Raw genomic sequence first — 26,760 nt, forward strand, 5'->3', positions numbered from 1 at the left:
TTTTGAGTGGCCGCTCTCCACTTTAGCTGTAATATGAAACCAAACCGTTTGATGGTCACTGTTGCCCAGGTGGGCACCCACTTGGATATTTGACACGCTATCCCCATTTGTGAGCACCAGATCCAGCGTCGCTCCCTCCCTCGTGGGTTTGTTGAAAGAGATAAAAATTGACGTGGCTGTTACCTTGCACATAACGTTTCCTAAATAACTAATTATTTTGGTATTTTGTATTTAGCATGGCAGGAAATCGTAATTTCGATCAATTTATTAAACATTTTTCATAATAATGTTTACAAGTGAGAAGTTGACATCTGCAGATGCAATGAGCTTCCCAACTATGCACTGAAGGCATACCAGATACACTGATTAGTCAAATGTAACCATCCAGCATATTGGGGCACACATCAAAAACATAAATTTATGATATAGGGTTCTTGTTATAAAGGTTACAGCAAATCTCCATTAGGCCTGTTGATGAATAGGGGCACAGACATAAAATACTCCAGATATCTCTCTCTCTCTCCAAACATAACATGCTACTGGGGTATGTTTACTAAGGTGCGTTAGCTTTAACCCGCCTGAAAATTTATGGCACGTTAAACGCTAATGCGTCTATAGTGTTCTATAGGTGCGTGAGCGTTTAATGCACGGACACCATTTATGCGCATTAAAAATGCTAACGTGCCCATAGCACTGCTTAGTAAACGTAGCCCTAATTCTTTGATCACAATCTCCTTAGTTAAAAAAAAACAGATCAAGGGTATGTCCAGCCACTTGAGTTTATGTTTAAATCTATATATTAGTATAGATAATAATCGAACAAAAAACAACAAAACAAGTCGAGCAGAACTGGGAACAATGATACATCAATCAAGCAAAAACACAGAGGAGATTTGTGACTCTCTTTTTATATATGTTTGCTTAACTCTATTATGATATCCATGCTCTTTATGTAACACCAATTGTACCTTTTACTCTGGAATGGCGAATGCCATGACAGAACATTGTAAGCCACATTAAGCCTGCAAATAGGAGGGAAAATGTGGGATACAAATGCAACAAATAAAATAAAAATAACCCTCCTGAAAGACAAAGAACATCTGTCCCAAAATTAATTCAACACCTCAACCATCCGCCCTCTACAAAAAAAAATAAAAATTAGAGTTCATTTATTAACCAATTAGAGTTAAGTGTGGAGTCCCATTTTATGCAGATCATAGAGATCAGAATTGAGATGTCTGGGTCAGGATGTGTTCAATTCCGGTGCTATTTCAGAAAAGGATCTGCCAGCGCAGAGCTTTATCTAAGAAATCTACAGGAGTGCACATGCATTTGCTGGTATGTGCAGCAGGAGCAGCCATTTTATAAAGATACACATTGAAAAACTAAACAGCACAAACTTTGCAGCTTCCACGTGGAGGTGCTGACGCTTACACATAGAAGTGGCGATATCACAACTCCCATGTGAAAGTGGCACAATGTCCATGTGTAGCTGCTTCATTTTGCAAACCTAGGGCCTGATATTCAGCCTGCAGTGATCAGTGTTTTATTGACTGCTGCCAGCGTTAAACTTAGAAATTCAATGCTGGGCACTGTCATTGAATTTATGGGTTTGTGAAGCCAGCCAATGCATAGCCGCTAAAGTTCCGTGCTGAATATTGGCATTTAACCAGTCAAGTGCCTGCTCTGCCCCTGGTACGCCCCCAAAATAGCCAGTTTTCAGTTCAATGTTAACCAGTTATTTTCAGCAGAACTAATGTAAATGGGGTGAGGAGTTGGCAGTTGAGTTGACTGTGGATTTGGGACAAGTAATTGCTCACATTCCATCCATCATATTTACTGCTGATCTGTGGGAATGCCAATTTAGAGTGCTCTTTCTAGGCTATATTACCCAATGGCAAGATAGTTATATGGGTGTGTTGTCTTCTTCCACTAGTCTTAAATACCAGGGCTCCCAGATTACTTTTTTGCATGCTTTTTGGACCTGCAGAGAGAAGGGACCATGCCATTCAGCATGCACCAATGGAAGCAGAGGTAAAGCTTTTGATTTACTGAGATCAAGGGTAAATCCAGAGAGCACTCCATAGTCTGCAATCAAATGCAACAATCGGGGAAGGGCTTGCTGCGGCTCAGTCTGGATGACCATCAAGTTATCAGCAAAAGCTAATGCCTTAATGGGACATCCTTGGATCTGGACCCCAGGGATAAGAGGATCAACATTAATGAGATGCAATAAAGGCTCCAAGGAGAGGCGAGAGGGGGTATCCATGCCTTGTCCCTTGAAAAATGGGAAATTTCAGCACCTAAAATCTAAGCACTTCCATTTACACCAGCGAAAACGTGGCATAAATCCCAGCGTATAGATTTATTTATTTATTTATTTATTTGTGCCCCACATTTTCCCACCTATTTGCAGGCTCAATGTGCCCAGTCGGTGGATAACAAATACAAAGTTGTATAGTGATCGTATGAGGTATAACATTGCTTTTGACTTGTAACCACTTGTACCTCTCGCTTCTACCTACCCTCCTCTCCTCTTTCCTCTACACATTAATTGATTTGCTTACTTTATTATTTTTGTCTATTAGATTGTAAGCTCGTTGAGCAGTGACTGTCTTTCTTCTATGTTTGTGCAGCGCTGCGTACGCTTTATAGCGCTATATAAATGCTAAATAGTAGTAGTAGTAGTAGTAGTAGTAAATGAAGAGGTCCGGCTCTCATTGACTAATAGTTGAGCCATTGGATGAGAATATAAAGCTTCTACTGCCTGAAAAAAAGAAAACAGCCATGTAACCCACAATGAGATAACACTGCAAACAGAAAGGCCTGTGTAGAAGGCTTCCAGATGAACCATCTGTGATGAAAGCAGCAAGGAGAGCTGTGAAATTCTAGGGTCCAAAGCTGCTGCAACTGCAGAGGTAAGGTACGCCAATGCCGCAATAGTAAACTGCGACACCTCAGTGCCGAGACTTTCGGCCTTCTTGTCATCCACAGCCTTGTTCTTCTTGCTCCTTTTTTTCTGTGGTTTCCCTGCCATTTGTTAACTAAATTTATTTATTTATTTATTTGTGCCCCACATTTTCCCACCTATTTGCAGGCTCAATGTGGCTTACATAATATCGTAAAGGCATTCGCCAAGTTCGGTAGGGGACAAGTACAAAAGATGTTATGTTGGTATAGGGAAGATAAGATTCAGTCACATGGGGTTAAAGGTAGACAGATATTTGTCCATATGCTAGGCTATGTTAGCCGGAGTGAATAATTGTCCAATTCCAGAAAATACGCAATGGATGGAGGTGGAGAAATCCCCAGGCCCTGAGAGCAGAGTAAAGATGTGCCTACACCTGCTCAGAGCATCATGTGATCTCTACTGGAGTAACTTATTATAATTTTTGACTAGTTTTTGGAGGCAAAAACCTACTTCCTTACGTTAGGACAAACATACTATTAGAGTAGTATACTGTCCTGAACTGAAGAAGTAGGTTTTGGTCTCCGAAAGTTAGTAAAAAAAATGTATATATCCAATATAAAGATGTCACCTTATTTTTTGCTTTTTTTTCCCCTTTCCTTTATATTTATTAACTTTTAAAATGGACTAACACATCTACTGCATTACTTTATCCTCAATTAAAAATAAAATTCTTTTTTCTACCGTTGCTGTCTGGCCATTTAATTTTTCTAATTGTTTTGTTCCCAGTCTCTGGTTACTGCTTTCCTTTCTTCTTTTAACTTTCTTTACAAGGGTCTCCTGTCCATGTGTCATTTTTTTTCTCTTCTGTCTTCGTCACCTCTTCCACTATAACTGACTCCAACATTGATCTTTTCCAGCTCCGTGGGTGCTGTGGGTGTTTGAGCACTCTCAAAATTGAGCAAACTCTTTGACTTTATCCAGGGAGGTGTAATTTCTATTGGGTTTAGCATACCCAAACATTTTGAAAAGTTGACCCCTATGTCCCCACCTATCCAGTCTTGCCCAATTTCTCTTTCTTCCCAGCCTATAGCCTCTGTCTCTCTCCCCCCCCCCTTATTCAGTATCACCCCATCTCTGTCAGTCTCTCTCTCGCTCTCTCTCTCTTTCTCTCTCTCTCTCTCTCTCTCCCTCCCCTCTCACCCAGTCTTGCCTTGTTTCTCTCTCCCTTGCCACCTATCCAGTCTTACCCAATTTCTTTCTCCCAAGCCCAAAGCCCCATTTCGCCCCCCTTTAATCAGTATAGCTCCATCCCGTATTGGGGCCTGCTAGAGGATTGAGTTCAATGTATAATATTGTTTGCTTGTAATCGTATCTATCTATCTATCTATCTATCTATCTATCTATCTATCTATCTATCTATCTATCTATCAGGGGCGTAGCCAGACCTCGCAGTGGGAGGGTGCCACAGCCCTAGGTGGGGGGGCACATTTTAGTCTGCCGCCCCCCCACCTCACCGCTCCCCCTCATCTCCTTGTCACTCCCCCTCACCTTCTCGCCACTTCCCCTCACCACCTCATCGCTTCCCCCACAAAAGCAAATACCTTTGCTGGAGCCCCCGCCAGCCGAAGCCTTCTTCAGCACCAGTCTCTGGCGCATCTGCGATCGCTGCCCTGCTCCTTCTTCTTGCTGATGTCCTGTGCACGCTTCTTTACGTGAAACTGAGCGTGCACCCCCAGTGTGCATCATTTCCGGGACTACAAAATTTTTTTTCATTTTTGTAGTGACAGTGCTTACCCAGTAGTAATTGGAACTGCCCAGTTACCGCCAGGTTAGCGCGAGAACCCTTATCACCACCATGGGTGGCGGAAAGTGCTCCCCTTCGAAATGGCCATAAGGCAAGTGGTTCACTTACCGCACAACCATTTCTTTTTGAGAAAAAAAGACAGCCTTTTACCCACTACAGTAAAAGGGGGCCTCAGCGCATGTTAAAAAGGCCCCCTTTTACCACAGTTTATAAAAAGGACCCTTTAACTGCTTCTCGCATGCACAAGTCCCAGCCTGCTGCTCTGAACTGGAAAGAAGGAGCGGAGAGTAGCAGCAGTCTATTTACTTGGCTGGTGGGGCTCAGCATCCCTACCAGCAAAGTAAAAGAGAATTCAGGAGATGGCCCGAGCCCACATTTTGGGAGCCAGTTGTTAAAGTAGCCACGGTGGGGGGCCTACTTTAACAACCGGCTCCCAAAATTCTTACAAACAACAAACAGCTCTGGTGAGCCCATGAGAGCCCGCTCCAGCACACCACTGACATTACTACATGCCAGAACTGTTGAAACATTGAACAGCAGGTAGTTTTCTATTTTGAAGTTGCTGACAGAGCTTTGGTCTTGTCTTACAAAGCATAATACTGCCACCTACTGGAAAGAATTAGATATAAACATACAAGAGATAATATCTGGGTAAAATTATCCAGAGGGGTTGATTTGATTAACTTTAACTGGATATTCAGCAGACTTAATCAGGTAAGTCCCACCACTAAATGTGTTTATGTTTATTAAAATCTTGATATACCGCCTGGGCTGTCGTGCAGATCACAGTAGTGTGCATAGTACAATAACATGAATAAAAGAAGAAAGGAACTCTAATTTAAAACAGGAAAGCAGCAATAATATTTAACAAAATCTTACACATCAAGTGTTCAAAGACACACCGTGAAAGTCAGGGTAACAATAACCCCAGGGCCTCCCAATAGTAGGGGCTGCCTGTAGCTGAACCCTCTCCCTCCCCTGCAAATCTGTCATCCTTCCTTTCCCTTCCTCTGCCATAGCAACTCCACAGAAAGCCCGTTCCCCTTGCTCCGGGTCTCTCTCTCTCTTTCCATTCTGCTTCCCTCCCTCCAAGTCCATCATCTCTCCCATACCTCCTTCGCAGATCCAGTGCCTCTCCAGCCCCCTCTGCATGTCAGGCACCCCCCCAGCACCACCACTCCCACTGGTCCTCCAGACCTGTGGTGGTCATCAGCAGAGGCAGCTGTGAACACAGGCTGCTTGCAAACTGGTCTCACTAGGGCTTTACCTGTGCCACCTACGATGTTTGATAAGTAGTAGTAGTAGTAGTAGTTTCCTGTGGGCGGGACATGGTGCAAGGGAGGATAGGGTAGAGATGATAGACTTAGTAGGAGGGAAGCAGAAGGAAGAGAAAGAGAGAGAGCAAGACAGAGAGAGAGAGAGAGAGAGAGAGAGACCCAGAGCAAAGGGAGGAGGAGAGGTTATGTACCTAGGAAGAAGGAAAAAGAGATGGAGAGACAGAGAGAGAGAGAGAGAGAGAGAGAGAGAGAGAGAGAGAGAGAGAGAGAGACCCAGAGCAAAGGGAGGAGGAGAGGTTATGTACCTAGGAAGAAGGAAAAAGAGATGGAGAGACAGAGAGAGAGAGAGAGAGAGAGAGAGGAGAGAGAGAGAGGAGAGAGAGAGAGAGACCAGAGCAAAGGGAGGAGGAGAGGTTATGTACCTAGGAAGAAGGAAAAAGAGATGGAGAGACAGAGAGAGAGAGAGAGAGAGAGAGAGAGAGACCCAGAGCAAAGGGAGGAGGAGAGGTTATGTACCTAGGAAGAAGGAAAAAGAGATGGAGAGACAGAGAGAGAGAGATCTAGAGCAAAGGAGGGGAAGAAATACTGGATCTGGGGAGGAGGAAACAAGAGGGAAGAGAGAGGCAGACCTGGAGCAAAGGGAAGGGGAAAAGAGGGGGAAAGATGGCTGGACTGGAGGTATAGGGGGAATCAGAAGGGGAGAGACATGTGGACCAATGAAGGGAAGGGATAGAGATGCCAGACCATGAGGTAGGGTCAGGGGTGGGGAGTGCAAGGGAAGAGATAGGGGAGAAGCTGGACATGCGCAAAGTTTTATAGATAAGGTTCTCACATTGCGGCCTGCTACTGTGATTATGGTGGTTCCCTCTGTATTGGCTTATTCTGTTGTCAACTTAAGTGTAGCCATATTATCTTCGTTTTGTTTATCTGATCAAACAGATATTCACAGAGCTCTAAAGGCTGTGAGAACCTAACCTGTCATGTTCTGTGTGCCATTTCTCTTCCTGTCTTATAGACTTCCTGCAGTCTATGGTCGAAACTAGCTTGGAAACCTGCACAGTCCCTGCCCTTGGAAGGTCGCAAGTATATACCCTAAATTGAAAGGGAACATCAAGGATGCCATTGTTCCAGTCAACTATCGCCTAATATCCCAATTACCTTATGTTTCAAAGATAATAAAATATATTGGGGACGATATTTAGACTGCGGGAGTTAGCCTGGCTTACTCCCGTGGTCACAGTTAAACCTGGATATTCAAAGCCTGGCCATTTCCAGTGACTGCCACTGAATATCCAGTTTATTTTTGGCCAGTTAGAATATAACCAGTTATGTTGATATTCAGACTTCTTCTAACCAGCCAAAGACACCCACATATTCATGCAGCCAAATAGAGCCACTAAAGTGGGGCTGAAAATTGTCGGCCGATATAACCAGCTATCTGCTAGCCGCTAACCGGTCATTTTCAGTGGTAGATAGCCAGCTATCCCCCCCCCCCCCCAAACTGAATATCGCCGGATAGCCGATTAAATGCTTTTGAATATGGGGGGGGGGGGGGGGGGGATTGTGTTGATGCAGCTAGCTGATTTTATTGATAAGACTGATGTGCTGCATCCACACCAACTTGTATCCTCCAACAAATGGATCAGGGTCCTTAGGTGATCCTTCTCTCATTAGATTTGTAGCAGCGATCAATTTAGTGGATTAGCTCCTCCTTTAGTGGAGGAGTAGCCTAGTGGTTAGTGCAGTGGACTTTGATCCTGGGGAACTGAGTTCAATTCCCACTGCAGCTCCTTGTGACTCTGGGCGTCACTTAACCCTCCATTGCCCCTGGTACAAAAAATAAGTATCTGAATATATGTAAACCACTTTGAATGTAGTTGCAAAAACCTCAGAAAGGCAGTATATCAAGTCCCATTTCCCTTCTTGATAGATTGTATGCTTTACAGGTTCATGATACAGATCAAAAATATGAATTTAGGGTAAGACAATCTACCACATGCAGTACTAGGAATGTATTTATTGCATAGTGTGCCCATGTGATCTGATATATTTTGGAAGGAGTAGCCGCTCGATTAAGATTAGACTAAAAAATGAACATAAATCTTGAGTACATACAGAGTCCCTTCAGGCCCTTTTAGTAGAGCATTGGGTGGAGAAAGGACATTCGCTGCAGGATTTCAGGTGGCAGGTTATTGACCAGATAAATGTAGAGTGGGAGGGAGGAGACATAGAGAGGGTACTTAATTATCGGGAACAGAACTTGATTTTTAAATTGAACACTATCACTCCTGCGGGGCTTAATTTAGAGATAGAATGGATGATGTTGCTGTTCAGGAGCTCTATGATTGGTCTCTCGTCTATATCACATGATCAGCTTGAGGGAGTTAAAAGCCATGGAAAAAAACACCGCCACCATTTCAAAGCTGTATGTGTAAGGGGCTGAGAAATATTGGCACTGTTTAAATTAGGTAACTTTATGATTATCTTTTGATGGCAATAATGGGGTGGGGATATATATTAATCTCTGTCTTTATTATTGTAGGGGGTGTTCCTTGAAACAGCTCCAGGGCGAAACATAGTCTATCTCGGATTAAATAATCCCCTGATTAACTGATAATGAATTCATCCTGAGATATGAGTGGGTGAAGCCAAGGCAGGGTGGAGCAGGGCTGGGGGTTTGTACTAAAATCTCCCTCTCAAAAACTGGGACCCTTTGGCAGCTCTGTCACAATGTCTTAAAATCTGTAGCAGGTCAGAAAGGTTCCAGGTCAGTGGCCCAGCATGACCCAGCAATATATCACCACTGTGTATATAGACATAATTTTCGTCTTCCCACCAATTTTCCTAAAAAAAAATCAGATCTACAAATGAGGGTTGTCACCTGACTGTATGTGATAAGGAAAAGGCCAACCCAGTCTCGACTTTTACCCTGTTGCATGCATGGATCTGTAGTTCTGATGTTCTCAAGAAACTCAATGAGACAATCAGAATTTCACATCCTTGCAAGCAATGTGATAGATGGAACCAGATGGGATACATCTGAGGGTATGAAAAGAACTTAGAGAAGCCCTGGCGGCTCTGCTCTCTGACCTTTTCAATGATTCTCTACAGTATGGAGGAGTCCAAGAGGACTGGAGAAAGGCAGATGTCATCTATCGCCACAAAAGCAGAAGTAAAGAGGAGGTTGAGAACTACAGGCTGGTTAGTCTTAGTGGTGAGTAAATTAATGAAAATGTTTTTAAAACAGAGGATAGAGAGGTTTCTGGAATCAAATGGATTGCATGACCTGAGGGAGCAGCTTTTACTAAAGGAAGGCCTTGTCAGACTAATCTGATTAACTTCTTTGTGACTGGGTGACCAAACAGTTGGATTTAGGGGGAGCACTAGATGTGGTGTACTTAGATTTCAATAAAGCTTTTGACATGGTTCCACACAGATGACTGATAAATAAACTGAGTGCCCTTGGTCTGGACCGAAAAGTCACTAACTGGGTTACAAACTGGTTAAGTGTGAGAACACAGTGGATGGTGGTAAATGGAGTTCACTCGGCGGAAAATTATGTTACCAGTGGTGCACTGCAGGGTTCAGTCCTTGGCCCGGCTCTTTTTAACATTTTTGTGAGTGATATTGCAGAAGGGCTGTCAGGTAAGATTTGTCTCTTTATGGATGATACAAAACTCTGTAATAGGGTAGATATCTCTGATGGCGTGGATAGCATGAGGAGGCTAGAAGAATGGCCAGAAATTGACAACTAAGATTTAATGCTAAAAATGCAGGGTCATGCTTTGGGCTACAGAATCCCAAGACAGCATATAAGTACATAAGTAATGCCATACTGGGAAAAGACCAAGGGTCCATCGAGCCCAGCATCTTGTCCACGACAGCGGCCAATCCAGGCCAAGGGCACCTGGCAAGCTTCCCAAATGTACAAACATTCTATACATGTTATTCCTGGAATTTTGGATTTTTCCAAGTCCGTTTAGTAGCGGTTTATGGACTTGTCCTTTAGGAAACCGTCCAACCCCTTTTTAAACTCTGCTAAGCTAACCGCCTTCACCACATTCTCCGGCAATGAATTCCAGAGTTTAATTACACGTTGGGTGAAGAAAACTTTTCTCCGATTTGTTTTAAATTTACTACACTGTAGTTTAATCGCATACCCCCTAGTCCTAGTATTTTTGGAAAGCGTGAACAGACGCTTCACATCCACCTGTTCCACTCCACTCATTATTTTATATACCTCTATCATGTCTCCCCTCAGCCGTCTCTTCTCCAAGCTGAATAGCCCTAGCCTCCTTAGTCTTTCTTCTTAGGGAAGTCATCCCATCCCCGCTATCATTTTAGTCGCCCTTCGCTGCACCTTTTCCAATTCTACTATATCTTTCTTGAGATGCGGTGACCAGAATTGAACACAATACTCAAGGTGCGGTCGCACCATGGAGCGATACAACGGCATTATAACATTCTCACACCTGTTTTCCATACCTTTCCTAATAATACCCAACATTCTATTCGCTTTCCTAGCCGCAGCAGCACACTGAGCAGAAGGTTTCAGTGTGTTATCGACGACGACACCCAGATCCCTTTCTTGGTCCGTAACTCCTAACGTGGAACCTTGCATGACGTAGCTATAATTCGGGTTCTTTTTTCCCACATGCATCACCTTGCAGTACCACTTAGGAGGAGAAGTACTTCTATGCTCAAAAGAAGAGTGAGACTTGGGGTTGATCGTTTCTGATGATCTTAAGGTGGCGAAACAGGTAAAAGAGTGGCAGCCAAAGCCAGAAGGATGCTTGGGTGGATAGGAAGAAAAATGGCCAGCAGGAAAAAGGAGGTGATAGGCACCTCTGTATAAGCCTCTGGAGAGGCCACAATTCGAGTACTGTGTACAATTCTGTAGACCGCACCTTCAAAAAGATATAAACAGGATGGAGTCCGTCCAGAGGGTGGCTACTAAAATGGTTAGTGGTCTTCATCATAAAGCATATACAGACTCACAGACCTCAATATGTATATTTTGGAAGAAAGACAAGAGAAAGGAGATATGACTGAGAAATATCTCCATGGCATAAATGCACAGGAGGCAGATCTTTTTCAACTGAAAGGAAGCTCTGGAACAAGAGGGCATACGATGAAGTTGAAGGGGGATAGACTCAAAAGTAATCTAAGGAAATGCTTCTTTTTACGGAAAGGGTGGTCGGGCATAGCCAGATGCCCAATTTTGGGTGGGCCTGGGCCCAAGATGGGTGGGCAGAAGAACTCCACCTTGTCCCACAAATGATTTGGTCTCTCCCTCTCTCACCTGCATGCCATATGGTCTCTCAAACATCCCCCCCTCCCCGTATACCTTTTAAATAGCAGATTTTCACTTTCAGCAAGCAGCAACTAATACACACTGGTTATGTTGGCCCCACAGCCTTCCCTCCGATACAACTTCCTGTTTCCGCATAGGTGGGAATACATCAGAGGGAAGGCTGTGGGGCCGGTGCGAGCAGTATGTAACAGTCGCTGCTCGCTGCAGGCAAAGATCTGCTATTTACAACGTATGCAGGAGGAACAGTTGTTGGGAGTTTTCGGCTGATGGGGCTTGGGGATCTCTGCCAGCCACATCATAGGTGGGCTGCTACTTGGTGGGCCTGAGCCCAAAGTGGGTGGGCCTGGGCCCACCCAGGCCCACCCTTGGCTACGCCACTGGGGTGGTGGATGTGTGAACAACCTCCTGGTGGAGATGGTGGAGATGAGGGCTATTTCTGAATTCAAGAAAGCATGGGGCAGGCATGTAAGGTCTCTTAGGGGGAAGAAGAGATAGCAGATGATATGGATGAGCAGACTGGATATGCCACATGGCCTTTATCTGCTGTCATTTTCTATGTTTCCATGTAAGTAGGGTTGCCTGTTCCTTATGACACAGAGGGGCCAATGCAAAAAGCTTTGTCATAGAGTCATCTTTAAAAATGGCAGCATTCTCCCCTGTGTGGAGCATACTGGGATGCATTGGGCACAGCCAGTTTGCCATATAAAGGAATTTTTCCCTTAGGACAGACTGAGTCCACCTGGTGCATCCCAATAATTTTTAAAGATGGCGGCACTGGAGGTAGGGTCAAGTGGGCATTGTTTCTGCCTCTTAAGGCATGATGGGAGGAGTACCTGTAGGAAGGGTTGGGTGGGTGTCCCTAGACACCAGGGATTGTTTTGGGGGAAGGGATGGTGATACTAGACATCAGTGAGTTGGGGAGGGGTAGGTTTGAATCAGGGAGGGAGTCAGGAATATTTGCAGGAGGGGGTCGAATGGGTGGGAAGGGTGCCACTAGACACCAGTGGCTATTTTTTTAGTCACAAGGATGGAAAGGGAAGGGAAGGGAAGGGAAGGGAAGGGAGGGTGCTTCTAGACACCAGAGAATGGGGGGGGGGGGGGGGGGGTCAGATACCAGGGATAATTTGTTTTATCAGGTCAGTAGGGGGGGAATGCAGAAAGGTACTGGGGGCAGGGTAGTCAGGTTGGAAGGAAAGAAGGGATGCTGGCAGACTCTTAATCAACTCTTATATGCTGCCCTGGACTTGTAATTTTTCCCATGGTAGCTGCACGGCCACAATTTTTTTTTTAATTGTGCATGCTGTGGAATAGCTAAACACTGCATTTGAATGAATTTTAATACAATGTGCAGTCAGGGTTTCTGCAAGAGTTAACACTTGTGCTGAAATCCTTTCTGCATTGCTATCCCACAATAAAACACTGTTGAACCCACAGTAATTGGACAGGAAGATTTCTGCATTGGCTCTATAGTCAGAAGGCAAGGGAATAAAGGTAAATCTGAGAGTGGCCTAGTGGTTAGGGTGGTGGACTTGGGAACTGAGTTCGATTCCCACTTCAGGCACAGGCAGCTCCTTGTGACTCTGGGCAAGTCACTCAACCCTCCATTGCCCCATGTAAGCCGCATTGAGCCTGCCATGAGTGGGAAAGCGCGGGGTACAAATGTAACAAAAAATCATCCAGTTCCTTATAACCAGAAGCCAGCTGGTAACCTTTCTTACACACAAGGAGGGGAGACAATAATTTTTTGCAGGTATAATAGTGAAAGGAGGAAGGCTAAAAATGGAATTGTGAGACTGAAAGATGCTGTGAACCACTATGTGGAAAGTGATGAGGTAAAAGCAAACGTGCTAAACAAATACTTCTGTGTTCATGGAAGAAAATCCTGGAGAAGAACCATGATCAGATGGCAAAGCTACATATGAGAATGAAGTAAACATCACACTGTTCATGGAAGAAGGTGTTTATGAACACCTTGAAAAACTGAAGGTGGACAAAGCCATGAGACCAGATGGAATCCATCCCAGGATATTGAGGGAGCTCAGAGAAGATCTGGCAGGTCCTCTTAAGGATTTGTTCAATAAATCCTTAGAGACGGGAGTTCTGTGGGATTGGAGAAGAGTGGATGTGGTCCCTCTTCACAAAAGTGGTGACAGAGAAGAAGTGGGAAACTACAGGCCGATAAGCCTCACTTAGGATATTGGAAAAGTACTGGAAGCATTGCTGAAGGAAAGGATAATAAATTTCCTGGAATCCAGTGGGTTACAAGATCCAAGGCAACATGGTTTTACCAAAGGTAAATCATGCCAAAAAAGCTGATTGAGAGAATTGGATCGAGGACATGCACTAGATGTAATCTACTTAGATTTCAGCAAAGCCTTTGACACAGTTCCTCATAGGAGGCTCTAAAATAAACTTGACAGGCTGAAGTTAGAACCCAAAGTGGTAAACTGGATTAGAAATTTGTTGCAAGACAGATGCCAAAGGGTGGTGGTCAATGGAATTACTACTACTACTTAACATTTCTAGAGCGCTACTAGGGTTACGCAGCGCTGTACAGTTTAATAAAGAAGGACAGTCCCTGCTCGAAGGAGCTTACAATCTAAAGGAATTCACTCGGAGGAAGGAAAAGTGAATAGTGGAGTACCTCAAGGATCGGTGCTGGGGCCGATTCTGTTCAATGTATTTGTGAGCGACATTGCCGAAAGGTTAAAAGCTAAGGTTTGCCTTTTGCAGATGATACCAAGATTTGTAATAGAGTGGATACCCCGGAGGGAATGGAAAACATGAAAAACGATCTGCAAAAGTTAGAAGAATGGTCTAATGTTTGACAATTAAAATTTAATGCAAAGAAGTGATGCATCTGGGGAGTAGAAATCCAAGGGTGCTGTATGTCCTAGGAGGTGACAGGCTGATGTGCATAGACAAGTAGAGGGGCCTTGGGATAATAGTATCTGAGGATCTGAAGATGACAAAACAGTGTGACTGTAGCCAGAAAGTTGCTAGGCTACATAGAGAGTGGCTTAACCAGAAGACGAAAGGAGGTGTTGGTGCCCCTATACAAGTCATTAGTGAGACCTCACCTGGAATAACAGATCTTTTCCAGAGAAGCGGAATGGTAAAACCAGAGGACATGAATTAAGGTTGCAGAGTGCTAAACTTAGGAGTAATGTCAGGAAATTCTTTTTCATTGAGAGAATGGTCGATGCCTGGAATGGCCTCCCGAGGGAGGTGGTAGAGACAAAAACAGTGAAAGAATTAAAAAAGGTGTGGGATGAACACAGAGGATCTCTAATTAGAAAGTGGATGGTATTAAAAAAAATCTTAAATGGCTGCATGCATGTGGACCTGTCAAATGGCGCTTAGATGGCGACTCCGACCGTGAAAAACTAAGGCTGGTGTCAGACAGACTTGTACAATCTGGGTCCTGTATATGGCAATCCGGTTTAGGATGGGCTGGAGAGGGCTTCAATAGCAACTTCAGTAGCTAAAACATGAGGACAGTACTGGACAGACTTTTACGGTCTGTGTCCCAGAAATGCCAAAGAAAGACCATGATCAAGTATTTTATATCACATTCACTGTTGGTTTAATCATGAATTGATAATGAGTTGGACTGTTGGGCGACTGGATGGACTGTTCACATCTTTATCTGCTGTCATTTACTATGTTACTAGGGCCAACCTGTATTTTGAGTGTATCAGCCAGCTGTTAGCACTGCAATCAACAGAAGCTGTACCAGAGAAAATGTTCACATGCACACATGCAATGTCACTTACAATGGTCTTGTTAACAGGATCATTTCAGTGGTTCCAGGGATCTATGTGATTACAGTTTAAACAGTTCTAGAAATACCAGCTTAGTCCAGAAGTCCCCATTCTTCATTTGAGCTAGCCAGGGGCTGCTGAATACCATATAGACATCTAAAATGCTGCCCAAATCCCTTCAAAAGAATCTTTATCCTTTCAAGTGTTTCCATCTGAACTGCTGTGTTAAGCTTCAAAGGATTCCTCATTAGCACAGTCGGGTTAGTTTCTGAAGACATTAAGCTGCAGGCTCAACAACCGTAATAGCAGCAAATATAAATCTTGGAGTAACTAACTAGAACTATTAGTGAAGGATAAAAAGCCATAAAATGCCTCCCTTACTCCGCAACAGGGCTGGCTAGGCTGACATATTTAGTTAGAGTACTAGATAGCTTTCTGGGGCAGGGCAGAAGGGGGGTAGAGGAGGGGGGAGCTCCAGACAGAACCATTAAAGCACTGTTTCTGTGTTCTAGTGATCCTTTTGCTTTGGTGGTTTCCTGGGCATCAGTGCGACCAGGAGAAGACTGCAGAGTCAGCACTACTGCTGTGCTACATCCTGGGCAACCACTAGATGTCAGCAGAGTAGCATGTGTCTTGATCCTACTTCAGTCAGACTGGAACACTAAGATTAGCTGTTGGGCATGAAAAAAATATACAGAAACATCCTGAAGGCAGTTAGGGTACAGAGATGTGGTCCACTGTGTTACATTGTTATTAAACTCACATGGGTATCTGTAACTCAATGTAGTTCTTAGGGACGAATCCCTCGTAGCTTCGCAGCTCTGCCTTGTACCAGTCATCCTGGGAGCTCAGAATCTAGAAGAAACAGAAAAAAAAAAAAAGGAATTATCATTCAGCATTTAGGATTCCCTTCACCAAACATGCTGAAGAAAAGGAATAATGATCAGAAATCTGACTGGCAGCAGCCAAGTTTCTCAGGGAGGTACGTTAACTATGGGGTCCTTTTACTAAGCTGGGGTAAAAAGTGACCTTAGCATGCCCTTATGCAGGTTTTTCCCGTACACTACGGCCATTTTTTTTACCACAGCTGGAAAATGGCCAATTTTTTTGATTTTTTTCAATTAATGTCCATATGCTAATGTTGTCATTAGCATGCGGCCATTAAAAAATATTACCATGTCAACACTTACCACCAGTTCTTTTGCAGGCTGTAAGAGCTCATGTGCTAATCTTATGCTAATCAGTTAGCATGCAGTAATGTGCTGATTAGCGCAGAAATGCCAAGTCTCCCCTCCCCCCAGACATGTCCCCTCCACGATAAAAAGAAAAATATTCTTAGTGCACAGATTAGGAAATTATCACAGGATGCTTGAGCGCGTCCCGCAGTAAGCCATTTTAAGCTGTGGTAAGCACGCAGAAGTGCTTATCACATCTTAGTGAAAGGGTTCCTATGATTTTTAGTCAAGCCTTTGAGGCACCTAATATGAGTTATCAAGGGCTGAAATAGCAAATGTTCTGCAGGGTGGGACTGAAGTACATTGGCCGAGTTGTTTGTGGTGAGGGGTCCCAGGACTGGAACAGCAGATGCGCAGGGCAAGACTTAGGTACATTAGTAGAGCTATGAGGGGGGATGGTCTCAGTACTGAATAGCAGAGGGTGCTGCAGGTCAGGATTGAAGTGCATTCGCAGAGCTGTGTGTGTGTATGTGTGGAGGGGTCCATGTACTGGAATAGCATTGGGTGCTGCAAGTCAAGATTGAAGAAGCTTTGGCAGAGCAGTATGTGTGTGTGGCTTGGGGGTGGGGGCAGGGGGGAGGGGTAGTAAAGTCCTCTATTGGAATTACAGAAGAGTGGCACAGGTCAGGACTGAGGTATATTTACATAGTCAGTACAGTTTTTTTCCTTAGAATTGTGATGACTAAATTTCTCAACCTGTTTTTCCATTAACAAATACAAATAAACCCACTGCTCTTATGAAAAATGCCTTTGGCTCTAAATAAAGAGATCTACTCAATAAAGCCATGGGGCTGTAAGTTAGGCTCGAGGAAATAGAATAAAGCTTGTGTTTTTCTTGGATTTTTACACAGCAGACTGCTTTTTCCCATTGACACTATAATTGTCTGAGGGGATTTATTTTTCGTTAATTAAAAGCCATTAAGGCAGAGGACCAGAAACTGAAGGTACAGCTCTATCTGTATTCCTGGAGAACTTTGATCAGGGGGCACTCACAATGCAAACTGGCTTTTGCTTTCAAGGCAGGTTGATGGATGAGGGCTGTTTGCAGAATTCAGATTAACAGGGTTTCTGGAAGACCTTTTTCATTGTTTTAGTTGTAGTATTAACCCTTCACCTATCATAGGGGCCCTTTTACTAAGCTGTGGTAAAAAGTCGCCTGTGCTAGTTTGGGTGTGTGAAATTAGCGCACGCTGGGCCACTTTCGACCGCGACAGTTAAAAAGGCCTTTTTTTTTAATGGGGCGGAAAATGCCCGTATACTATTTATTCATTTATATTTATTTATTTGTTGCATTTGTATCCCACATTTTCCCACCTATTTGCAGGCTCAATGTGGCTTACATTGTACCGTGATGGCAATCTCCATTTCCGGTAGAGAAATACAGAGTGGTGATTGCGTTAAAGTTCATAAGTAATAGAATGATTTAGGTAGTCTAGGAGGAAGAATTAAGTATTGTCCCGTTCTGGTATAAGTTTCGTTGTGTTGCAGGGTTAACAGTAGCATGCCTATTTACTTGGTGGTAAGAGCTCAAGTGCTACTCACACAGTAATCAGTCAGTGCATGGAAATGTGGCCACGCTGCCAATTACCGCCAGGAGCGCCTCCATGGTAGAAAATGAAAATTATTTTCTACCATAGGAAACAGCACGTATCTACTTTGGAATTACTGCCGGGTGCCCGCACTACCCCGGAGGTAGTGTCAATTTAGAATGCGCTACCCGCGTGTTAGATCTACCGTAGTTTAGTAAAAGGCCACATAGAGGGGCATAATCGAACGCAAACGCCCATCTCCATGGGCGTCTATGTCTGAGAACGGGTACGTGAAGGGGCGTGCCAGACCGTATTTTCGAAAAAAATGGGCACCCATCTTTTTTTTCGATAATACGGTTTGTGCCTGGCAAATGCATCGGATTTGTGCGGATTTGAGCTGGCTGGTTTCGTTTTTCAGCGATAATGGAAACCGAAGGCGCCCAGCTCAAAAACAAACAAATCCAAGGCATTGGGTCGTGAGAGGGGCCAGGATTCATAGTGCACTGGTCCCCCTCAAATGCCAGAACACCAACCGGGCACCCTAGGGGGCACTTGTAACAATTAAAAAAACAAATTAAATACCTCCCAAGTCCATAGCTCCCATCCCTTGGGTGCTGAGCCCCTCAAATCCCCCCCCAAAACCCACTGCCCACAACTCTACACCATTATCATAGCACTTATGGCTGAAGGGGGGCACCTACATGTGGGTACAGTGGGTACAGTGGGTTTTGGGGGCGGTTTGGAGGGCTCCCATTTACCACCAGAAGTGTAACAGGTGGGGGGAGGGGGAATGGGCCTGGGTCCACCTAGGTGAAGTCCACTGCACCACTAACAACTGCTCTAGGGACCTGCATACTGCTGTGATGGAGCTGGGTATGGCATTTGAGGCTGGCATAGAGGCTGACAAAAATGTTAAAGTTGTTTTTTTATGCTGGGAGGGGGTTACTGACCACTGGGGGAGTCAGGGGTGATCATCCCTGATTCCCTCCGGTGGTCATGTGGTCATTTAGGGCACTTTTTTGGGTCCAATGAAAATGACCCAAATTTGCGCTAAAAACGCCTTTCTTTTTTCGATTATCGGCCGAAGGCGCCCATCTCTCCTCGGCCAATAAACACGCTCCAGTCCCACCTTCACCATGCCTCTGACACGCCCCCGTCAACTTTGCCCGTTTCCATGACAGATTGCAGTTGAAGACGCCCAAAATCGGCTTTCGATTATACCGATTTGGGCGCCTTTGCGAGATGGGCGCCTATCTCCCAATTTGGGTCGAAATCTGGGCGCCCATCACTTTCAAAAATAAGGCTGATTATCTGCTAATCTGTAGGGTCTGAAATACAGATTGAAGAATGGACGTCCTAGTCTATTTTGTTTTGTTTATTAGAAAATATTTACCACATTTTTGAAGAAATTTATCCAAGGCAGTAGTATACAGTCAGCAATAAGCAATTACAACAGTACAAAACTTTCAAATAACAGGCCTCCAACTGTGGAGGTTTGCACTTTAGGGAACCTTTTAATATGCACCCTGATAATATGATTATGGGAATGATTACCAAATCTGTCATGGGGGAACCCTAGCTAGTCAGAATTTCAGATATCCACAATGAATATGCATCAGATAGATTTGCATATCAAGGAAGCAGTGTAGGCACATCAATCTCATGAATATTCATTGAAGGAAACCAAGTCAACAAGCTTCAATTTGTGCAAAAGATGGCTGCCAGAACACATCATGATCAACCGGAATTTCACTTAAAAGGCTACCCATAGTACATAAAACCTAATATGGTTCACCTTCTGGACCTCATAAATTTGGAAGACAAACTGGAAGTCTGTAGAAGTCTGTGATCACCACCAGAGGATGTCTTACGTAGAGACTAGAAACTGGGAAGTCTTATCTGCGGGATCCACCTGTGGGCATCTATCACCAAAGAGATGTGGCTCTAAAGGAGTTTTTACTGCTTTAGGGAAAAATATATAATCCAGTATTCAAAAGCACTTATTGGAATGAAGAAATATGTTATAAGTTGTGACACAGAATATACAAATAAAAAGTGCCATATTAAATCTGGGTTCAGCAAGCAGGAATGTCTTGCATTAGAATGCATTAACCCCCGATTTCAGCGCACTTCAGTAAAAAGGCCCTACACTCGTCCTTCCCTACACCATTTCCCGTGCACTCCGCTCCATGGATAAATCCTTCTTATCTGTTCCCTTCTCCACTACTGCCAACTCCAGACTTCGCGCCTTCTGTCTCGATGCACCCTACGCCTGGAATAAACTTCCTGAGCCCCTACGTCTTGCCCCATCTTTGGCCACCTTTAAATCTAGACTGAAAGCCCACCTCTTTAACATTGCTTTTGACTCGTAACCACTCGCCTCCATCTACCCTCCTCTCCTCCTTCCTGTACACATTAATTGATTTGATTTGCTTACTTTATTTTTTGTCTATTAGATTGTAAGCTCTTTGAGCAGGAACTGTCTTTCTTCTATGTTTCTGCAGCGCTGCGTATGCCTTGTAGCGCTATAGAAATGCTAAATAGTAGTAGTAGTAGTAGTTAATTTGCGATGTTTTTAGGATGCTGAAGCATTTTCCTTCTGGTTCATTTCTTTTATTTTCCATTCCATTTTCAGTTGCATTTTATTGCACTAATTAATGCTGCCCACTGCCCAGAGTTCCATTGGATGCAGCTAAGTAAGGGGCCTTTTACTAAACTGTGGTAAAAAGGGTCCTGTGTTAGCGGCGGGGGCCAATTTTGCTGTTCATTGTGGCCCTTTTTATCGCAGTGTGTAAAAAAGCTGCAAAAGACATGGCCATGCGGCAAGATTGCTTTTACCGTGCAGCCATGCGGGAGAGGAGCACTTACTGCCATCCACTGAGGTGGTGGTAAGGGTTCCCATGCTAACCCAGTGGTAACCGTATATAGCTTGCAGAGCTGCCCGATTACCACTGGGTTAGCACCGTGCTAAAAAATTGGGCTCGATTTTTCCCAGCACGAGAAATGGCGCATCCTAGGGCAGAACTACCGCCGCTGCCTGCGTTGGGCCGGCAGTAGCTCCAAATTGGCACTCGGTAAGCCCGTGTTGGGCTTACTGTCGCTTAGTAAAAGGGGCCCTAAATGAGGTCGAAGAAGGTGCTGGTAAAAGCCAGACATACCCAGTGGGGTGGGGACCTGAGGTTTTGGAAAAGAACAAAGCCAAGAGTATAGAAACTTTTAGGTGCTCTTTGCTGTCTGTGGTTGGCACAACTGAAAATTATGAGGCCCTTTTACTAAGCCATGCTAAGAAGTGGCCTGCCCTATTTTTAGTGTGTGGATTTCTCATTTGCTGAGACCACTTGTAGCACGGCTGTAAAATGGCCACAGTTTATATTTCCCCATTGATGGCCACATGGTAATTTTCCAATTAGTGTGTGGCCATTAGCGAGTGAGCCCTTACCACAGTGGCGTAGGAAGGGGGGGGGGCGGTGGGGCGCAGCCGACGCAGCTCCCAGCAACGTGCACTCGAGGTGGAGCGGCCCTCCCACCCGTCTCCTTTCCTACGTCAGTGGTAAGAATGCGCTCCGGGGGTGCGCGCACCGAGGGGGGAGGGTGTGCCATGCTGCACCCGGGGGGGGGGGGGGGTGCGCAGCGGCGACCTGCCCCGGGTGTCAGCCGCCCTCCCTACGGCACTGCCTTACAGTCACCTATTTAGAAGGCGGTAAAGGCTCACATGCTAACCCTGTGCTAATCAGGCAGCGAGTGGCGATTTACCCATGCTACGCAATTAGCGCCTTAGCTGTTTCAAGGCTATGTCTCACCAGAGACAAACAAAGGGGACATAGCCTTGAAACAGCAAAGGCGAAACACAACTGTTTCAGCACATGTTCCCCTTAACTTTAGGACAAGTAAATGTTTATTGACAGCTTTAAAAAAAGACAAATATCAATATAGTAGAAAAAATGTATCAGTCAGGACCAATGAGGATTTGAAGTGGCAATTCCCTGTATGGGATTTGTATTCACTCAACAAAAAGTTGCACTTTCGATGGTCCAGTACATATATTAAAAAAACATAATATGTAATAGTGAATGATATATTTGTATTTGAAACATTAACATTAGTACAAAAAAATGAAAAATCATCCATTTTACGGCTGTGGCAAAAATGGCCTTAACACCAGGGCTTTTTTTGAGGGGGTACTTGGGGGTACTGAGTACCGGCACCTTTTCTATTCACTGTTAAAATTGACCCACGGTCCCCAAGTTTTAATGAAAGAGCTCAGGCCCTACACACCAATTCTGCCTTGTCATAGATTCTTTGACTGGTTGCAGGGGGCCCGACTATTGTGGGGTGGGTCCCTCAGTGATCACCCCACCCCTGAAGGGTGACCTGGCATTTGAGTACCGGCACCTTTTTTACTAGAAAAAATGCACTGCTTAACACACAGGAAAACCCGGCAAAAGGGCGCACTAAGGCCACTTTTTGCCGCAGAGGATACTCCATGAAATTACAAGGTAACACATTTAAAGCAAATAGGAGGAAATATTTTTTCACTCAAGCAATAGTTAAACTCTGGAACTCGTTGCCAGAGGATGTGGTAACAGTAGTTAGTGTATCTGGGTTTTAAAAAAGTTTGGACAAGTTCCTGGAGGAAAAGTCCATAGTCTGCTATTGAGACAGACATGGGGAAGCCACTGCTTGCCCCGGGATTGGTAGCATGGAATGTTGCTACTAATTGGAATTTTGTCAGGTATTTGTGAACTGGATTGGCCACTGCTAGATGACTGTTGGGCTAGATGGACTATTGGTTTGTCCCAGTATGGCTTACGTTCTTATGTTACTTGTTTCATTCCATTTTGTTTGCTCCAAATAAAAATACATACAAGAAATGAAAAAAAAAAAGACTGCATAACCCTAAAAAAAAACCCAACTTGAGACATTTGCAGTCAAGGATGGACTGACCATTCGGGCCCGAGGGCCTCAGTGGGGGAGGGGAGCCCAGTACTTCCCTCGCATGTGCTCGACATCCCTTTTTCCCCCCTGAGACCAGGACCAGGATGCCCTCTCTTTCTCCCCCTCTCCCTTTCTGAACCTCCCCATACCTACAGCGAGAAATGAGCTTCCAATCCAAGCGGGAAGGAGAAGTTCTGTCTGCATTTACTATACTGAGGCCTGGTCCGCTGACGCTGGAACTTCTCTCTGCTACAGCACACCCCCCTTCTGACATAACTTCCTTCTTCCGCAAGGGCGTGCTAAAGCAGTGGGAAGTTCCAACATCAGTGGTTTTCTTGCTCCAAGTGGGTGGGAGTGGGGGGGGGGGGGGGGGGGGGTCAGAAATGGGAAGATGAGAGAGGGGGGGCATCTCTGGAGTGAGTAGTGCCGGCACTGCTGCCCCAACCACTGACAGTTCTTCTCTCAGGCCCAATACAAGGGCCACCATGCTGAACCATCACCCTACCTCCCACTGTGTCCCATGCACACATATCCACCCTTGGAGAGTCTTTTGCAGTCTATGTATACAGGCAGCATCATATATTACCTTGAAATGTAAGCAGCATTTTTAAAAATGTGATTCATGACACAAAATTACATGAAGTATGACAAATAGGCTATTTTATAAATTAGGAGCATTATTTTGAAATAACCTAGTGACACAGAAAAACTTTTCATGTTCAACTGCACCATGTACATAAATATTGTCATAGTGGGACAGATCGAAGGTCCAACAAGCCCAGCATCCTGTTTCCAACAGCAGCCAATCCAGGTCACAAGTACCTGGCAAGATCCCAAAACAGTACAATACATTTTATGCTACTTATCCTATAAATAAGCAGTGGATTTCCCCCAAGTCCATTTTAATAGTAGTGTATGGACTTTTCCTATAGGAAACCATCCAAACCTTTTTTTTTAAACCCTACTAAGCTAACTGCTTTTGCTACATTCAATGGCAACGAAATGCCAGAGTTTAATTACACGTTGAGTACTTGTACCTTTAAGAACATTTCAAGTGCTTCAGCAAATAATAAAGTACAGAACACTTAAAAATGGACACAGGCCACTTGACAACACACCCCACATTATTAAAATGATATTCATTAGATTCATTAGTCCAAACTGGTGGTGTGTGGTTTGGAAAATGGGTTCTTCTCATATTCATCTGTCCACTGCAGCATGATGAGCGACATAAACAAGAACTTCCACAGCATACATTTTGCTCCTGTGAATTTGATATCATAGAACACAGAGTATATGTCATTAAAAAAAACCTCTCACATTCAGGTCCTGGTCCCTATCCTTGAAGGGATGGGGGGCCCAAATCACTGTCAGTCCACCCCTGTTTACAGCAGTGCAGGCAGAGTGTTACCCCCTTAGACCATAGTACTACCACTACTACTTATCATTTCTAAAGCGCTACTAGACGTACGCAGCGCTGTACACTTGAACATGAAGAGAGAGTCCCTGCTCGACAGAGCTTACAATCTAATTAGGACAGACAAACAGGACAAACATGAGATAAGGGAATATTAAAGCGAGGATGATAAAATAAGGGTTCTGAACAAGTGAATAAGGGTTAGGAGTTAAAAGCAGCATCAACAAGGTGAGCTTTTAGCTTAGATTTGAAGACGGCCAGAGATGGAGCTTGACGTACCGGCTCAGGAAGTCTATACCAGGCATATGGTGCAGCAAGATAAAAAGAACGGCGTCTGGAGACAGTGCTTTGCATTGTTTCTCATACTGCCCCCCCCCCCCCCCAATATGCTATGTTATCCAGGACCATACCGAGCTATAATTGAATATGAAAGGGAGCATGGAGGAAAAGTGCTATTGAGACGGACATGGGGAAGGCCACTGCTTGCCCTGGGATTGGTAGCACGGAATGTTGCTACTCTTTTGAGATTCCGGAATGTTCCTACTATTTGGGATTCTGGAATGTTACTACTATTTGGGATTCCGGAATGTTGCTACTATTTGGGTTTCTGTCAGGTACTTGTGACCTGGCTTGGCCACTGTTGGAAACAGAATACTGGACTAGAAGGACCACTGATCTGACCCACTGGCACCACCCCTGCCCTGCCTGCTTTGCCACTGTCAATGAGAGGAGATGGTGGGCTGGGAGCAATTTTTGTGCCCCTCCATATTTGTGCCCTGTGTGGCCACACCACTCACACAGCTCTTGACATAGTGCTTGTATTGTTGCCACCTCATAACTCTACTACATTTGGAAAGATCAGTGAGCCCTAAAGCACTTACTCAATGCTATTTTAAATATAGAAAAAAGAAGCCTTTGCCTTGTCCCCCCCTTTCCCAGAGAGGGGGGCACCTTGCAGAGGCCAGGGAGGTACAGAGGGCTCAGGGCAGCCCAGAAACAGCACTGACACCTTTTAGTTAAAATGCTTGGAGTGCTTGAAATGCTCCAGCACTGTTGTAAAACTGGGAACTCAGGTGCCCATAGATGCCAGAGGTGTGTTTGAATTTTATGAGTTTGTAACTGTGGGGGGATGTGCAGTGAAGTCTGTTACAAAGCTCCTGATTGTCTGTCTGAGGCCCCAGGCAGGGTTGCCAGGTGGAAAATTTTTTTCCCACCCAATCCAGCCTAAAAACAGCCCAAAACCCGCCCAAACTCAAACCCCGCCCCTGACACCCCCACCCCCGCGTCATCACCCTGCCCCCGCCGTCATCAACCCCGCCCCCACCGTCATCGACCCCGCCTCCCCCGTCACCGGCCCCGCCCAAAACGTCACTAACCCCGCCCCCCGCGGCCAAAAAAACCGCCCGAAAAACCGCGGAAAAGAAAAAAAAGAAGCCCAAAAAACCGCGACCCGCCGCGGGCAAAAATTTCCCGCGGCGGGTCGCAGAAAACCGCCCAATTGGGCGGTAAAACCGCCCACCTGGCAACACTGGCCCCAGGGGGAGCTGGGAGCCTGAGGTGCAGTGTGGAAGGTGGCCAATAGGAGCCAGGATCTGGTAAAAGGCATGAATTTACACCAATGAGAAGGCAGGAGGCAGCCTGACCCATGGGTTGGCGCGAATTTCAAGCCAATCCAGGGGGCGGGAGGGGTGGAACAGCAGGAAAAAGATAGCAAGCCGAGAGGCAACCCGCCAACCTGGGAAAGAGAAAGGCAAGCCTGGGCAAAGAGAGGAGACTAAAAGCATGCTCTGAGAGGAGAAGATCGGACCCAGGCAGGAGTGTGCTGCAAGCTGGGGCAAAGAAGGGCATGCTCAGGCAAGAAGCGGTAGCTGCAGGCTGGAGGAGAAGAAGATCAAACCCAAGCAGGAGTGAGCTGCAGGCTGGAAGAGAAGGACCCACTGACGAGCCCCAGATGAAGAGAGAGAACTGGTGAGTCCTGTAAGGGGCCGGGCACCAAACAGGAACAGAGGAGGAGGAGAAGGGGCTCTGGAGCAAGTTGGGGGCAAAAGAGGAGCCGAGCTGCAGGGGAACAGGCGAGCTGGGGCCAAGAAGAGGAGCTGTAGCCACAGAGGCCATTCTTCAGGCAGAGAGAAAAGCAGAGGAGAAAGAGGGACCACACTAGGGAGCTGAGACGTGTTGGGAGCAGTGCAGAGCTGAATAGAGAGCAGCATGGCAACGACCCTGAATCCCAGAGAAGTCCACCCAGTGCATCCCTCCGTGTGTGTGCTTGCCTGTCCAGAGAGGAGAAAGCCGGCCGTTCGACTGCCTGTCCTGTAAAGAAGAGGCCTATGGAAAGGGAAGAAGCCCCACAAAGAGAGAGACAGAGAGACACCCCCCCCCCCCCGCACTGAGTGCCCAGACTCCAAAGGAACTTTTTTAGAGTGTCTGCCTCAGGAGGATCCAGCACAGAACCCTTCTGGTTCGAGTGTCCACACCTAAGCGAGCCTGCCCTGGGGAAGGAGCTGCCCAGCCTAAGCCTCGAGCCCTGTGAGTGCCTGCAGTTAAGGGCCTGCCTTTAGGAGGATTAGTTTAGCA

General features: G+C 45.3%; 1 protein-coding gene across 1 annotated transcript in view; it reads right to left on the minus strand.

Moving 5' to 3' along the window:
- Positions 1-26,760, minus strand: part of LOC115460233 (GRB2-related adaptor protein 2-like) — a 161,800-nt gene that overhangs the window by 30,193 nt on the left and 104,847 nt on the right. Inside the window, exon 3 of the mRNA XM_030190048.1 lies at positions 15,834-15,925. Coding sequence (XP_030045908.1) covers positions 15,834-15,925 — 92 coding nt within the window. The remainder of the gene's footprint in view (positions 1-15,833; positions 15,926-26,760) is intronic.

Source organism: Microcaecilia unicolor, chromosome 1 (assembly GCF_901765095.1).
Source record: "Microcaecilia unicolor chromosome 1, aMicUni1.1, whole genome shotgun sequence".
NCBI classification, from domain to species: Eukaryota; Metazoa; Chordata; class Amphibia; order Gymnophiona; family Siphonopidae; genus Microcaecilia; species Microcaecilia unicolor.